This window comes from Sceloporus occidentalis, unplaced genomic scaffold (genome assembly GCF_023333645.1).
Source record: "Sceloporus occidentalis isolate IW3139 unplaced genomic scaffold, rSceOcc1.0.p SCAF_167, whole genome shotgun sequence".
Taxonomy (NCBI): Eukaryota; Metazoa; Chordata; class Lepidosauria; order Squamata; family Phrynosomatidae; genus Sceloporus; species Sceloporus occidentalis.
Window position 1 is genome coordinate 1,579,971 of NW_028317147.1, and position 16,500 is coordinate 1,596,470.

The 16,500-nt window shown below is 41.7% G+C and overlaps 1 protein-coding gene across 3 annotated transcripts in view; it reads right to left on the minus strand.

Annotated features, from left to right (window-relative positions):
* The window catches only part of LOC149279409 (rap guanine nucleotide exchange factor 2-like), a 138,123-nt gene that overhangs the window by 53,484 nt on the left and 68,139 nt on the right, over positions 1-16,500 (minus strand). For 2 of the 3 annotated variants that reach the window (XM_089501231.1, XM_089501230.1), the window contains exons 5-6: positions 12,631-12,706; positions 11,206-11,373 (exon numbers count right to left, since the gene is read on the minus strand). In XM_089501231.1, the coding sequence (XP_089357357.1) occupies positions 11,206-11,373; positions 12,631-12,706 (244 nt within the window). Of the gene's footprint in view, positions 1-6,586; positions 6,605-11,205; positions 11,374-12,630; positions 12,707-16,500 lie in introns of all 3 variants that reach the window. The other variant, XM_089501229.1, reaches the window with a different exon arrangement.

Genomic DNA, 16,500 nt, shown 5'->3' on the forward strand with positions numbered 1-16,500 from the left:
ACAACACACATTTTACACAAACCCAACCAGTCCCAGAGAGGTGCACAACACACATTTTACACAAACCCAACCAGTCCCAGAGAGGTGCACAACACACATTGGAAAGGTGTCTATGTTACTTTTACAAGATGTGTTTGTCTTTGATGGTTCAACTGGTTCTTGGAGAGCAACAATAACACTAATACTTTGTTGTATAACAACCCCTTGAACATGACTTGCTTTCGTATTCGCACAAATTGCAAATTTAACAAATTAATCGTACCTGTCTCCGAAAACAAGGCCAGATCCCCCATGAAACAGACAAAAACAAAGCAAAAAGTTATGAATTTCCATCCGAAGTTTGTGGGCTCTTTCACTCTGATTCCGTGTCTCGCACCTTCTTGTTCTTCTCTTTTCTCTCTTCATCCCCATCTCTGCGGACATAACCTCCCAAAATAGTGGAGCTTCCAGTGACATTGTCGATCTCCATTGGAGGGTCAGGGTAGAGGACGTCCGTCATATTGCCCTAAAGTAACCCTGTATAAACTCCCACCAAAAAAGCGGAGCTTCCTGAGATGTCCTCTCCCGATTGGAGGATTGGGGGGAGGAAGTCACCAGAAGCTCTGCCATTTTGGGCTATGATAATTTTGTGTGAACTTCTTCCAAAATGGTGGAGCCGTGAGACACGGAAGCGGTCGGCACAGAAAGTAGGGAGACATTCAAAGAGAATGAGCATGTGAGTATGAGAAAGCGAGTGTCAGAGAGAGTGTGAGAGAGTAAATGTGGGAGTCAGGAATAATTTTATCTCATTTTTGTCAGAAACTTACTGGCAGGAAATGGACCAAAAGGAACCAAAACATTCGTCTGGATGGTTTTTGGTTCATTTGCATGAAAAAAAAAACATGAACGGATGTTACAACTATTGGGATAACTAAAAAAACTAACACCTCTGCAAAGACTATGACATTTAGGAACTAATGACTGCTGATTTTAAAATGAAAAGGATAAACGTATTACTGATAGATCTTGAAAAAATGAATATATTAAGGTTTTGTATACATCTTATTTGGGAGAAAACAAATATTGAGGTTCCCCAACACACACACACTGTTTTAATACAATAATTAAGGGTGGGTTTATTAGATGCTAGACCTATTTAGCTGCTTTCAATCATTTCTTCATTTTAATATTAAAAAAAGAAAAAGCCGTAGGTATCAATTATGACATCAAAAGAACCTTTCTTTGCAAAGACAAGTAAAAAGAACAGTGAATCCCTGTAGACTCCTGTGTTCTGCAGTAGGGATGATGCAACCTATAAAAATAGATTTCAAGCGGCAGCGGCTGAAACCTGTGCCGCACACTATTCACAGGCCTTGCTAACTCATTACCGGCAGACTAAATATTATATGCCAATATATACTGTCTGTTTGGCTGGGGCAATAAGAGGATTACATCATAACACCATCCAAGATGTGATGTCTGCGTTATAAAGCACTGCGCTCTCTGTTTATATTCAAGATTCATATATATATATATATATATATATATATATATATATATATATATATATATATATATATATATATATCGTATTGGCTCGGATATAGGCCGCCCCCATATATAGGCCACACCCTAAAAGTTTGGTGCTTTTTTAAAGAAAAAGTTTTTTTCTTTAAAAAAAGCACCAAAAAAACATGCTGCCACTCTGTCTCCCCCCCCATGATATGCTGCCACTGTCCTCCCTCCCCGAGATATGCTACCACTGTCCCCCCCCCGAGATATGCTGCCACTGTCCCCCCCCCCCCGAGATATGCTACCACTGTCCTCCTCCCCCCCGAGATATGCTGCCACTGTCCTCCCTCCCTGAGATATGCTGCCACTGTCCCCCCCCCCCCCCCGGAATATGCTGCCACTGTCCTCCTCTGCCCCCCCCCCCGACTTACCAGAGCAGACTCCCGGGTGTCTTGCGGGGCCAGCGGGGGACATCTATGCAATACGCGTATACAACTTCATGTGCCGGAGTCTGCTCCGGTAAGTCGGGGGGGGGGGGGGGGGGGGTCAGAGGTAAAACGCATCGTGCGGACGGTCCGCACGATGCGCTCAGACAACCTCCCGTGCCGGCACCCCCCCCCGTGGGAAGTGCTGGCAGGGGAGGGTGTCTGAGCGTATCGGGGAGTAGGATGCAGGTCCCCTGCACCGCTGTGGGGGATCTGTATCCTAACCCCGCTGCCTGTCGGGCGATAGACCCCGAATATAGTCTTTAAAGTGGGGGGAAAAAGTGCGGCCTATATTCGAGCCAATACGGTATATATATATATATATATATATATATATATATATATATATTGTAAAAAGCGTCTGCCTTGCAATGCAATGTTGCAGGGGTGAGAATAGATTGACAACACTGTTCTATTTTTAGTGGGGCGCTCCGTATCTTTTATTACCTGGGAGGGAACCAAGACTTTTAAATCAGATTTCCTGAAATAAGTTTTTTTTATTTATTCTGATGCCCTCTAAATAACACAACTTATTCAAAAGGCCAATTTAAAAGTTCACTTTAAAATATGCTGCAAAACATCTTATTGCATAATCGGACATGCAAAGCAGTAGTGCTGGGTACACTAGGGGTTTGGCTGCTCTCAACCAACTACAAGCGCCCATCTTGGATGGGTGGGGTAGGAAATTAGAGGTGGACATCTGCTCTACCATCAGATACCCCCACACCAGAATGAGTTAGAAAATATTAAGGGGGCTACGATATGACATCATACTCTTTCTTAAGGTAATGGTCAGATGAGTGGTATGAGAATTCTTACAGTGGCCTTCACTTATCCCAGAATCACTGAGTATGTGTGTCTGCATACAAACTATCAGAATACTCTCAGCTGATGGATATGTGATATTACTTGATTTTGGGGAATTTTTCAAAGGTCTGTAATAGTGTTGTCATGGCAACCTGTCCCATCCATTCTACTCCACCCATCCAGGCGGCACAGAGCGGCAATTCACTGCAGCCAAATGATCTGTCAAGTAACTGCGTTAAAGCCAAGCCGCTCGGATAAGGGATGAAGAGATCCAACGATGATTGGAACAGTCTTTAATTCCGTCTTTTTTACATTCATTAATGCAGAATGAAAAATATTTCAAACGGAGGTTAAATATAATAGCATTTTTCAATATGACAAATTGTTTTTAGTATCTGCAAACTCAATACATTTTCTAAAAACAAGAATCGCCTTCTGTTATTTAGGAATAAGGAAGGAAGCTGTACCATGTAAATTACCAATGACAAATTCGTTTCCCCTCCTGCAGACTCTTATCAGTCCTTAGATTCATGTTACATTCAGGATAGCCATATGCATGTATAAAATCCCTCACTGTATTAACCTTTACCACTTCTGTTGGACAGCTCTTCCACTTACCTACCACCCTCGCATGTCATATTTATCATTTGATATCCCACCTACATGCATTCGCCCGCCCCCCGCTCCCAAGTGTTCAGTTGCTCAGAACTACGCATGCACAGATGCTCACAGCCAACCAGCTGGCTCGCAAAATAGATCCAGGAGGTTTAATGAGATCCCCCTGTGTGTATGCACAGACACTACTCCAAATGACAACCAATGGAAGGGCTAGTGATTGGCAACTTACCACCATTCAAAACCGGTGAGAAGGCAAGCAGAGAAGGGGCCGTTCAGCATTTTCTTTTAATAGACATAAATGCTAAATAAAGTACTTTAATATGCATTCACCTTTGCGTAGGCTATATGGACATTAGACTAACCCTTCAAGGAGATGAAGATGGCCATTTGTTTTGCTTACCCTGTAAATCGAGGTAAGCATCTTAGGTTGGAAAGTAAAATCTTCTGTACTGTTCTGTGTATCTACAGACTGAGAATCTTGAAAATAAGGCTAAATTCGAAGCAACATTATGGGTAAAGTTTGTGAAGGATCACAAAGTTTTTATGTTTTGGACAGACATCATGGTAGTCCACATCAGGGATGTCTTTCTCACAGGACAAGAGGCACCTGCCCTGGGCCAAAGCAGCCAGAGGGGCCACAGCACCCAGAGGGGCCACACACTGAGATATGCAGGGATAATAGTAGCCGTGTCTTTGCCCCCCAGGATAATAAGTTCTTATGGGCAAACCAGATAAGCCAGAGCTTACATTTAGTCGGCTTTCTTGCAGATACCTTTGCTCTCATATAAATAATTGAAATTAAATTTTTTTTTTTTTTTACTAACATGGTAACATTTCTGCTACTATGATGATACATGACATTTTACAGACTAAAGTACGAACAGCAAACGAGGCATTATTTATATTTCTTAATCAGAGACAGCAGAAGGGGGACTATCTTAGGGCTGCAACTAACGATTATTTTAATAATCGATTAGTTGGCCGATTATTTTTTCGATTAATCGGATAAAAAAATGCAATTTTTTTAAAATTTAAAATAATGTAATAAAAAACGTACAATTTACACTTTCATCTCTTTATTGCAATGGCCTCTCTCTATTCACCTTCTTATTTTACTGACATAATAATAAAAGCTACAAGAACCCAAACACAGTGTTTCTCAAACTAGGTTTTAATACAAAGTTATTAGTAAATATTAATTCATATGTTAACTATTTTTCATATTTAATAAAAACTATGAGAAAAAAGCCTTGTTTATATTTTCTTTTATTTACCAAACTGCCCCCAGTTATGCACATCTGACCCCCAGCTTGCCACTCTGCCCCATATATGCCTTATACCTCTTATATGCCAGAGATTACACTGTGCCCCCGATATGCCTAATATCGATATGCCTTATACCCCCTATATGCCTTATAACTTCCAATATGCCACTGTGCACCCTGATATGCCACTCCGCTCCCCATAAATGCCCTGCACCACCCTGAAATTCATTATACTCCCTGATTCACCACTCTGCCTCCCCCAGATATGCCACTCTGAAATTCATTATACCCCCCATACACCACTCTACCTCCCCCTATACACCACTCTAACGCCCCCAGATATGCCATTCTGCCTCCCTGAAATTCATTACACCCCCATACACCACTCTGCTATCCTGAAATTCATTATACCCCCCATACACCACTATAACTCACCCATACACCACTCTGCCTCCTCCCCCCTCCCATACACCACTCTGCCTCCTCCCCCCTCCCATACACCACTCTGCCTCCTCCCCCCCCTCCCATACACCACTCTGCCTCCTCCCCCCTCCCATACACCACTCTGCCTCCTCCCATACACCACTCTGCCTCCTCCCCCTCCCATACACCACTCTGCGTCCTCCCCCCCTCCCATACACCACTCTGCCTCCTCCCCCCTCCCATACACCACTCTGCCTCCTCCCCCCTCCCATACACCACTCTGCCTCCTCCCCCCTCCCATACACCACTCTGCCTCCTCCCCCCTCCCATGCTCCACTCTGCCTCCTCCTCCCTCCCATACTCCACTCTGCCTCCTGTCAGCAACAGAGGTTCACAAGATACCAGGGAGCCGGGTAGAGAGGCAGAGTGGCGTATGGGAGGGGGAGGAGCCAGAGTGGTGTATGGGAGGGTGGCTCCCATACACCCCTCTGACTCCTGCCCCCTCCCATACACCGCTCTGCCTCTCTCTCGACTCCCTGGTGTTTTGTGAACCTCCGTTGCTGACAGGCACTTGCACTGCAGCTTCATAGAAGCCTCAGCGTAAGTGAAGGGCAGTGACGGAGGCTGTCTGTGCGATGCAGACCCCTACCAGCTGACAGAGAGGATGATCCTCTGCAGGAGACCTCGATTCTCTGTCAGCCAGTGGGGGTCTGCACGATGCGCACAGACAGCCTCCGTTACTGCCCTTCACTTACGCTGAGGCTTCTATGAAGCTGCAGTGCAAGTGCCTGTCAGCAACGGAGGTTCACAAAATACCAGGGAGTCAGGAGAGAGAGGCAGAGAGGTGTATGGGAGGGGGAGGAGTCAGAGGGGTGTATTGAAGTGGAGGGGCGAGGCGGAAGTTGTCTGTGCGCCCACCGGCCGACAGCGAGGGGAATCCAGGTCCCCTGTAACGTTGCGGGGGATCTGGATTCTAGTGTTATAATCCGATCTCTGTTTGAGGTCAGATTATATAAGGAGAGGAGTTTTTCAGAGCATTTGCTCTGAAAAAAACTCTTTTTATAATCGATAAAAATCGATTCGACTAATCGATAATGAAAATCGTTGACAACGATTTTCATTATCGATTATTATCGATTTTATCGATTAGTTGTTTCAGCCCTAGACTATCTGAAACAAACGAATATAAAAAAATAATAAAAAGCAGCCTGATGCACACAGTACATATTTCATATCGCTTGTTCAGAAACAATCTATTCTCCGGTGAAGACTAGCCAGAGAAATCCATAAATGCCTAAAGGCAAGGTTTCCGAAGAATCAATTGGTTTTTAATGAGAGATGTGCATTTACCAAGGTAAAGTGCAAATAATGGGCGGCGTAACCATCAAGACATTGACCCGTCTCCCGTCACAGCACAAACACAACACTGAAAAACACTCACTATAGACTAGGTTTAAAGAGACGGCACAGACACATGACATTTAATGGTTACAATACCTGAGGTTTAGTGCATTCCTGTGAGCCAGAATGAAATGAATGCCAGAGAGGAGGAAAGGAAAAGATGGAGATTACCAGGCATGATATTAAATATCTCACCAACATGGCCACAATGCTGACATGCCTATGGAAACGAGACGCTCTGTACCTGCTCATTCTCACGTAAATGCCGGAAAAACTACGGATCCATCAAACAGAGCCGCAGCTTGCCGTGTTTCAGCGTGGTAAGTATACACAACCTTTATCACCACAACTCCCAGCATGTCCAGGCAGACGGCCCTTCTGGGGTTATGTCAGCAGTTATATCATTTTCACCAATGGCATAAAACATTTTACAATGCAACAAGCAGAAAAAACTCTTTGTGATATCAAGGGTAACAACGATAAAACTTACCTTGCCACAGCATCTGATAAATATATTTATATTTTTAAATGGCAGGAGAGGCTTTCGTTATACAGATAAACTGAACGGGGCTGTAGAATTTGGTTCTCTTGTTAGATAGATGTTAAAAGAACAAGCACAACAAGCACAATTTCACCCCAAAGAAAATAAAGAGGAGACAAACCATAAACCTCATATTTAGTAGTACTGAATGGACAAATTAGTGCTTGCATATGTAATATATATTTTTACACAAACGCACATGTACACATACGTACACCGATAAGTTATCTGTAAACATAAAACCAAAACAGACATAATTCCAAAAGACAGATGAATGAGACTGAAGTTATTAAGAATAGGCTGTTTTATGATATAATCACCAATATTTTACTGCCTTGGTCACAAATAACCACTACCCACAGAAGCATGTATAAAATGTGTCTACATACAGAGAGAATAAAACTTTCAGCCACGCACTGTGCATGAAACTACTCAGCTGATGTAAAACATGCAACCATATACACAAACAACTAAAGCACATCCGTCACGTACACAGCTCTCCGCCACATCAAATCTATTAAAACTCTATTCTCCCACTTTACTAGCGAGACAAGAAACTAATAAGCTGTCGGCACTAACCAGAGGTGAAGTCTGGAGGTAAACGTATAATGTTTATGTGTATGAGGAAGAAGCAGATAATGTACAAATATTAAAACAACTTGGGCGCTCGCTTACTAAACACCTGAATAAACAAATCGATTCCACTGAAAAAAAGGATTAAAAAGGCGAACGCACTTTCCACGACATGTTCATGAACTCAAACTCATTTGAATGGGAGACAGACCGGGTGGCTCAACAGGTAGTTAAACATAAAGCGCTTCACTACGGCAGCATAACCCCACTTAAGACGAAGCTACGCAAATGACGTCATTAGTGGTTATCCAATCTACAAGACTCGGCCAGACTAGGCATTTGTTGACAGAGCCCGTGTTTAGGGGTGATAGGGTACAGGGGTTCACATTACTTTACTCATGACATTTTATGATCCTGATACATCCATTTTCATCCATGATTTGGCCATTTCCATCTTAGGCCCACCCGCAATACTTTTTTATAAGCGCTATGGAAGAACGAGTGCACCAACAGCCAATAGGCCTACAGAAGTCTGGAATGTAAATGTGACCCAGAAGAGCAACTAAATAGATAAGCTTTTTTTTCTTAAACATTTCTTGTACTTTAACAATGTCCTTGGACACTTTATATCTTACAGGTTACAAGCTGGTGGGATCAGGCAGAAACTCACTACATCAGCAGGTAGCAACTCTATATCGATAGACGGGGGAGACTGAAAAGACGAAGATCCTGCGCTCTACTTCCTAAACACGATTGGAGGAAGAGGCGCATGTTGACGCTGTCAGCACATGTCCCGGCCAATCAGCATTTTTTGAAAATTTTGATTTCTATCAGAAGCAAGAGATTTTCTTAAAACTGAATGCCTGTTTCAGAAAAGCCAAGTACCCACCCATTTGGAAAAATGAAACACTTTAACACACCGAGGAATTTGGGACAGAGACATTTGGAGGGGTATTAGAACTATTTGCCGCTAGGCTCACTAGTCAGTGTTGGTAAACTGATATAAATGACCTTTTGCAACCCCACAATGCTGCTAAAATTGAGCATTTAGTATCTGCTTATTTTCAGTTGTTCTTTACTTAGACGTTATATAAAAAATGAAATAATCTAGGCTGGGGTTTAGTAAGCACTAAGGCAAAAAGCAAGCCACATCTCTTATCATCAGATACAAGTACGCAGGATTTATAGAGTGAGATGGAGCGGAATGGATTTATGCTAAAAGGAGTGAAGAACACAAATAGAATAAGTGATGCGCGTGTGTGTGCGAACGTGTGTGTGTGTGTGCACGAGTGTGTGCGAACGTGTGTGTGTGCGCGAGTGTGTGCGAACGTGTGTGTGCGCGCGTGTGTGTAGCATGTAAAATAAAACTGACACCCCCTATGACGTTGCTTGGGGGTTAGGTATACAAGGTACTTTGACTGATTGATGACTATTGCTAAAATGTAAAAAGAACTTGCTACATTTCGGTAATGACTTTAAACACTTTGAGTGTGCAGTGCTAATTAACATGGGATTTTTAGGTAATTAGTTTGAGCACACACCTACGATTTAAAGAGATTACTGTTCAGGTAAAGCTGTATTATCTGATGAAGCAAATTATGTATAGCAACAACAAGGCTACTTCACGTACCAAATTGCATTATTATTAAACAATGATTCTGTGCCTTAATCAGATTAACCCCTTAAGGACAATGGGCGGTCCCTAAACTCATTGAAAACAATGTCATTAAGGGGTTAAACTTTTCTCAGCATTTTATCCCAAAAACCACTCATACACACACTAATTGTGTCATTGCTACTTTAAAAAAAAAAAGAAAAAAAAAAAAAAAAAAGACAAGAACAATGAAGACCAGAGGTAGGCAACAACATTTCTCACGGTGGACATTCACTGGGGTCTGTGGTGGACAATTCAATGTTGTCCTATGGAGCTTCACGAACACTGGTGTCCTCGTACATAAACTTTGCCTATCCCTGATGAAGACAACGAAGAGGCTGTTTGATGTGCATACAAATAATATATATTTTACCTTTTTCAGGAAAAGCAATCTACTATAGAGCACCAAACGCAAAATGAGCGATTGTTCCTTTTGGTTTAATCCTGTTGAGTATAAGAACTATAAAGAGTTTCTGGAAATGCAGCAACACAATAATTCTGTTTTATGGAATGGCAGGTTCCCATCCTGCTGCAGCGTCTTGTTGCGAGATATCACTTCCCATCAGTACCATGCCTCTGCAGGCTTTGGGAATCCAACCCCCCTCCAACCCCATTGCAATGTAAACAAGGGGCAGAATTTGGTGTAAGCTGTAGGCTAAGCTTGGCAGATCATAATGCAGGATGTACAGCTTACGCCCTGGCTACACAAGGAAGCGACTTGCCGAGGACTAATGATAGTTTGAATCTATAAAAGGGAACTAGCGCCATCACAGCTTTTCGCATATGCGTATAGATGTAGAAGTGCGTGATTTCTGTTTGTCGGTCACTTTGAACTATTGCATGAAATCACTTCTCCTGGAGATCTGTGAATTTTCCCCACCCCATCCTTACAAAGGCTGCATGAAGCAATAAACACCAATCAACAATTTCAGAAAAGCTAAAACATATTGGTGGTGAATACCGAGTACAACAAGTTTAGATGGATGTGCAAGTTATGCTGCAGTTCAAAAGTTTGGGGTCACTGAGCTGTCTTCATGGTAAAACATAATTTCAATTGGGTTTTCAGATGATCAATTAGCCTTTTAAAAATAAACTTGAATTGGCTAGCACAACGTGCCGTTTAAATGCAGGAGTGATGGCTCAGGATGATGGTCCTCTGTATGGCTATTAAGATATTCAATTATAAATTTCTAAGTGACCCAAACTCTTGAACGGTAGTGCATATATTTAGCTTATTTGGGGAATATATTTATAAAATGTACAATTTTGGGGAAAGTGACAAAAGAACTATAAAGGCTAAAGTAAGGAGTCTGAGGGCTGGGCAAGCCCTAAGTAAAAGAAGCCCACTGCCAGTTTTGACAAAGTGCCAGGAGGTACAAATGTTTGTAATGCTACTGCGGGTGACCTCAAAAGTTGCATTTTGTGTGATTTGGTATATACATATATTTCAGACAGGCAGCATTTGTGTGACTTTTTCTTAATGGGTATAATCTGCCACTCAGACTTTATGCCACCTATCCCTCATCAATCTCATATTGGGTCTTTATGGCCTTGTCAAACTTGGTCCAAGGATTATACTGACTAAGCACGAATACTGAAAGAACCCATAACCTATTTAAACCCACTCATTTGTAGAAGGATATTAATGGACTAGGAATGTGCATGCAAACAAATTCCCAATGAACACCACCAGGTCTCCTAATGCAGAAGTCAGATTAGTGAAATGAGAGCCAAGAATATGTCCCTTGAGTACCTTAAGATTCCTTTCACTGTGTTCTACCATAAAGTATTGGACTGTGACTTCTACCCAACCACTTGTTGGACTGCATCGCTACAGACAATCACAGCATTTGTCATAGTGTAATAGTATAGGTCTTGTTGCCCTATAGCGTTTTTAGACATATCCAATGCATACAGAAGCCACTTTACTATGAAAATTCTGCTCACCGTATGGTAGCCTCTTGGCAAAGGTGGTTTGCCAACCGGATAGGGGTCCACGGTATCAATAATTGTTTGTCTCTCTCCTTTCTGGTTGATTTTCCGGAACCTTCTGCGAGACTGCCGGTGAGAAGCTTGGCGTTGAAAATACTCTTCATTTTCATCCATATAGTCCACCTAAAAAAGGAACGGGGTGGCAGAAGACAGAAGAGGTCAACTATCATCCTCACGATGTACATGACTGAAACAAATACTAAACATTCTTTGATGTACGTTTGTGGGCAATAAATAACTCCTACGCGATAGGATATAGTAGAAAAAAACAAAAACACGTAATATCAGTGCAACGCTTTACAGCTGATCTCTGCATGTATAAGTCAAATTGTTAGCAAATGCATAGATGCAATGTTTTACCCGAAATATTTTCTGTTAAACGTGTACATCCTCACTAGTATTTCCTTCTGCTTGCTGGTGATTCTTTTTCAGGAGTGTGCATGCATTTACACATTGACAGCAATGAGCTGATATTGTATTGTAAAATGGGGCTCCTTATGCATTGGGCAGTACACATAATGAGTAATTTGTTACATATTGGTAAAAAGTGGAGATCAGACAATTGCCACATTCTCTTGGTGATTGCACCACTTCTGGACATTAACCATTACAGCAGTGGCATTTAGACGCTTAATATAGAGAGATCCTAAACAGGAAGACATTTGCGGTTTTCTGGAAGACTATTCCACATGTGCAGGACAAGGCAGCTCTACCAGATTCCTCGCTCTCATTTGGAACCATGACTAAGTTGCTGGAAGTGGACTGGGGGTTGTAGGAGGAAGCGGGGCCAAATTCCAGAGAAACGGTTATGTACTACGCAGGATATGCGAAGGACACTCTTGTGGGAGCTTGGGATCTAGCCACATTTTCTTTTGATACCCAACTGGATGTTAGTTTAAATACATTTTGTTTGCAATTGAATTACTTTTTATGGGTAACCCCATTGTATTCAAAAACTGTCCATCTTCCTTTAGACACATTGTAAAAAATAAATAGATAAATAAATAGGCTTCCTGCAATGCAGCATTAGCCTTAAGCAAGATCCGCATTACTTGTTGCATTGGAATGTATACCAGTGGCACCAGGACGTTAATTGTTGAATATGATGAAGAAATAGTCTTCTCGCCTGATTTATGTACCTTACTCAACACGCAACACCAGGCAATGCAAGTGTTTTGTGCCAAGGAAGGAAGCCAGGATTTTGTGAACAAACTCAAGGAACATAACATATATACATACATACATATACATATATTTTTTTACAAAATCCCTTTTCAAAGGGCTTCTCATACAAAGAATTAGACGTGGCACTTTTTTTAAGACTTGTTTAAAACAAAATGAGTTTATGTTAATCCTGATAAGAACACAATATAAACTTACCACGATCATTTCGGAGGGCTCCAACACAATGCATTCACAGCCACGCCTGAAGCTTCCTGCAGACCGCTTTCCAAAGCTGCGGAAACACCAAACAAATACAGCCTTTACTGAAAGTAAAATCAGGACTTTAAGAAACCTCACCTAGAACTTAATCTCTTCTCGGACAATTAAAAGCATATGTTTCGGTAATAAATAGCCCAGCAGAACAAGTGAAGAAAGTGTTTCCAAAAAAACAAACTCATCCTAGCAATTAGGGTTTCTGGTTCACATGCTCCGAGACCGGCGTTCTGTAAGCATCCCGGTGCTTAAAGAAATTATTCCCAGAGAATATTTTGTGGGCAGATGTTTGTTCTTTAAACTCTGGGACTCACTGGAAAAATACCAGATTTCAGCGGAAATAAAAACAAAGATGTTTTTCATAATTGGAATGTCTCAAAAAAAATCAATGCAATTTTCTACTTGATATGGTATTCATAGCAAGTCAAAAGAAGGGGTTAAAAATGGATACGCCGATGTATGTGTTTTATGACAAGATATGCATGTCTGGACTGGATCAACTCCAAAACCCATGAAAAAAGGTCCCAACCAGCTTAGGACACCCAGATGCTGTGATTGCTTCGCAGCTCTACAAATTAATACAAAGAAACTAAAAAAAAATGTAAAAAAAATCTATAAGGTGTACATTAAAACATTCCAGGTGAAATAAAAACAGGACCCAGCTTTATCTGATGTTTCACCAGGAAGAACACGTTGAGATCTCTCTGGTTTGGAGAAGATTAAATATTAGTAGCAATACCAGGACAACGTGACTCAATTCACCGCCAATTTTAAGTTATGCGCCGTCTGAAGCGATGCCAACTGTGTGGGCCATTAGAAAGCATCTCAAAATTCTTACAAACCTACTCATACCAGAAAATCTTTGTAAATTCATTCATATTGTCATGATTGAACATATATTCCAATGAATGCTTACAGTAGAAAGTCAGCCAATTCAGCATAGCAAATTAATAATATTAATAGTATTCGTGGTGATCGGGGACAACCCATGGGTTGCCAGATCAGTAAGCCCACTTTTGGCCACTTTGCACCAGAATCACTTTTTCTACATAGAGAATTCAATTCATATTCAGAGGGTAGAAATATGATCTATGTTTGATAAGAAAATAGCAATAATTGAGGGAAGGTGTGTGTGTGTATAGATATATATTCTTCACTGGTGAGGGTGTGTGAGTGTATTCTATAAAGGTACAATCTAACAGGACCTATTCATAGAGTATTCCTATGGTTTAGTGAAAGATATCTTTCAGCACTAGTGTCTTTTGGGTGTAAGGCCGATGAAGGAGCGTGCGCGTGATACACGGCTGCGGGCTCAGGCTGTCAGATGCCCCCATCACACCCACTCAGGTGTATGAGTCCCGAGAATAGCACTCCGTTTTCACGCTGATTGATGGTGTTTGTAGATGATGCCGCGTAACAGACAGAGCTAAATTTAGTGTCGCTAGAATAAATGGCTCCGCTAATCAACAGAGTGTGATTAAAAGTACACAATGGCATACATAAGATTTACTGAGGTCTTCCCATTATGTTGGGCAGAGGACAGCCTCAGATTAGCAAGGAAAGCTGATTACTGGATCAAAAACATATTTAGCATGATAAATTAGGTCAGCGCTGTCCATGGGGTGAAACATATGAAAGGTAAAAGCAAGCAGCACTTAACATTGAATTCTAATAGCTTTCTGCTGGCGCTTCCAAAACGCTGTATAAATAATGAAATGGGGTTCAAAACTATCCAAATCACGTAATGATAAAAAGTAACAATAATCCTAAATCAACAAATAGGGACAGCCGTTTAAAATGAAATCTAATAGATACGTAACCTTTAAACAGCCTTATCTGGGCTAACAACAGTGCTAAGTGGTGATGTGCAATAAATCGAGTATAATGCAAGATGTTACGGTTTAGCTGATGCCGTCTGCGGAGGCTGTTACCCGGAGATCCAGACATTAGCGGAACCTAGTAAGAGTTACTAACAAACGAATCCCACATTGGGAAATGTCATAACAGCGGACATCGTGCCTCTAGCTACAGTGACAAGTTTGGGCTCTGAAAGGGTTAAAAAAAAAGTTCAGCCCAAGTCACAAACACTGCAGTTGTATGTGGAGCTACTGCCCAGACGGTACTGTTAACCGTTACTTTGCCATGTCCCTATAATACCTATGTGTTTCTGCCACTGATAAATTATCAGGGCGCACGGTGCCGTTAAGCAGTGTAAATGAGTCGCAGGGTTGTATTTTTACTGCCGGCGTATGCTCGGCCAGCTACTAAATTCTCCATGTGCCCCCCCCGCCCCCGTTTGGTGCCAGTATCTATATGGTCGTGTCACCTTGGTACATTGCAATACTAAATATAACTGTTGCTATTGATCTGTGATCATGTACAAGGGTTTCGCTTCTGTGGCAGGCCTTTGCCAATTCATAATAAATAAAACAAAAATAACATATTTGACCCACAATGAAACATGCATTTTTTTTCCCCAGAAGCTGGAGATATCAATAAGATGCTGCACCTTCAGCCCCACAAGCTGATCACATCCGGCAATCTGTGTTTTGTCTGATGGTAAAATAGCTCCAAAAAGGGACAAACTAAGTTAAAGTCTGCCATTAGCAGTAGTACCAGATTCCAAAAATACTTGCAAATTATGAATCCGAGATAAAATATTTGATACGAGTCAAAGTGTTTATAGTGCTCATTTGTAAAACAATGGGGATCTTCCTTTTAATGTAATGACAACAGGCAAAACTCCATCCATATGTTAAAAATAGAGTGAAGGCTCCGGAAAGATATAATAATATTGCAATATGCATGAGAATACCTTTTTTTCAGCGCAGCGCACAAACATGATAGGAAGTCTCCTTGACCCGATTCTGACAAACTAATGATTTGCCCTTCATAAATACTCGCTTTCAACTTCTGAGATGTCTGCGCAACCCTTCCAACTAAAGCTTCTCCAGGGTCCGACATTACACTCAAAACTTTTATGAAGCGAAGCGGCTCTTTCTACCCTAGAGGTCTCTTCGCAAGACTTGGTTGCTACATCAGCAGCCTCTTCACGCGCTTCAGAGGAAGGAGACTTGTTAGTGCCAAGCCGGATATGGACACTCCTAGACGAGCAGGATGTGGAGCGGAGACAGACGGTCCAAACAGTGAACACTACATCTCCACAAACAACAGAGTACAACCCCTACCCAAAACCAATGCCCCCCAAATGCCAAACCAGCTAACGCAGAAACATGTACAGTAATGAGGATGCAGGTTACCTGTGAAGTCCTTCCTTACAGAGTTTCCGACAAAAATGCCATTTTCCAAAATGGTTTAAAGGACGAGTTTACACAACCGGCCCTCTCACAGACGGAAGACTCAGACCCAAGCCAAACAAAGGCCTTAAAAACAACAGTCCCCATCGCTTCGCATTATTCTCCAACCAGAGGATTATGGCTTTAATTATCAAAGCCAAACTAAAATGGGAGGGGAAGAGACAAAGGAACAAGGAAAGATTACTTGCTTCATTTCCAAATACAGGATTAGCGAAGCAATTGTCATCTGCTCCTTTTTGGCTCTTTCCTGCACACCTTCCATCAATGAAAAGCTACTGTTCACTCGGTACATGGAGACCAAAATACAAACGTAGGCATCAGCAGCCTATATATATCCAGAAAGCCTTGTTAAAGAGAGTCTACTGTCCCAAACGGCCTCACCGAACATGAATGCATATTAAAGTACTTCGTAAGTACTGAGACAGGCGTCCACCACATGGAAAATGTAAGGGTATTATACGGACTAAATGAATTCAACTCAACCTCGCGAAAATAT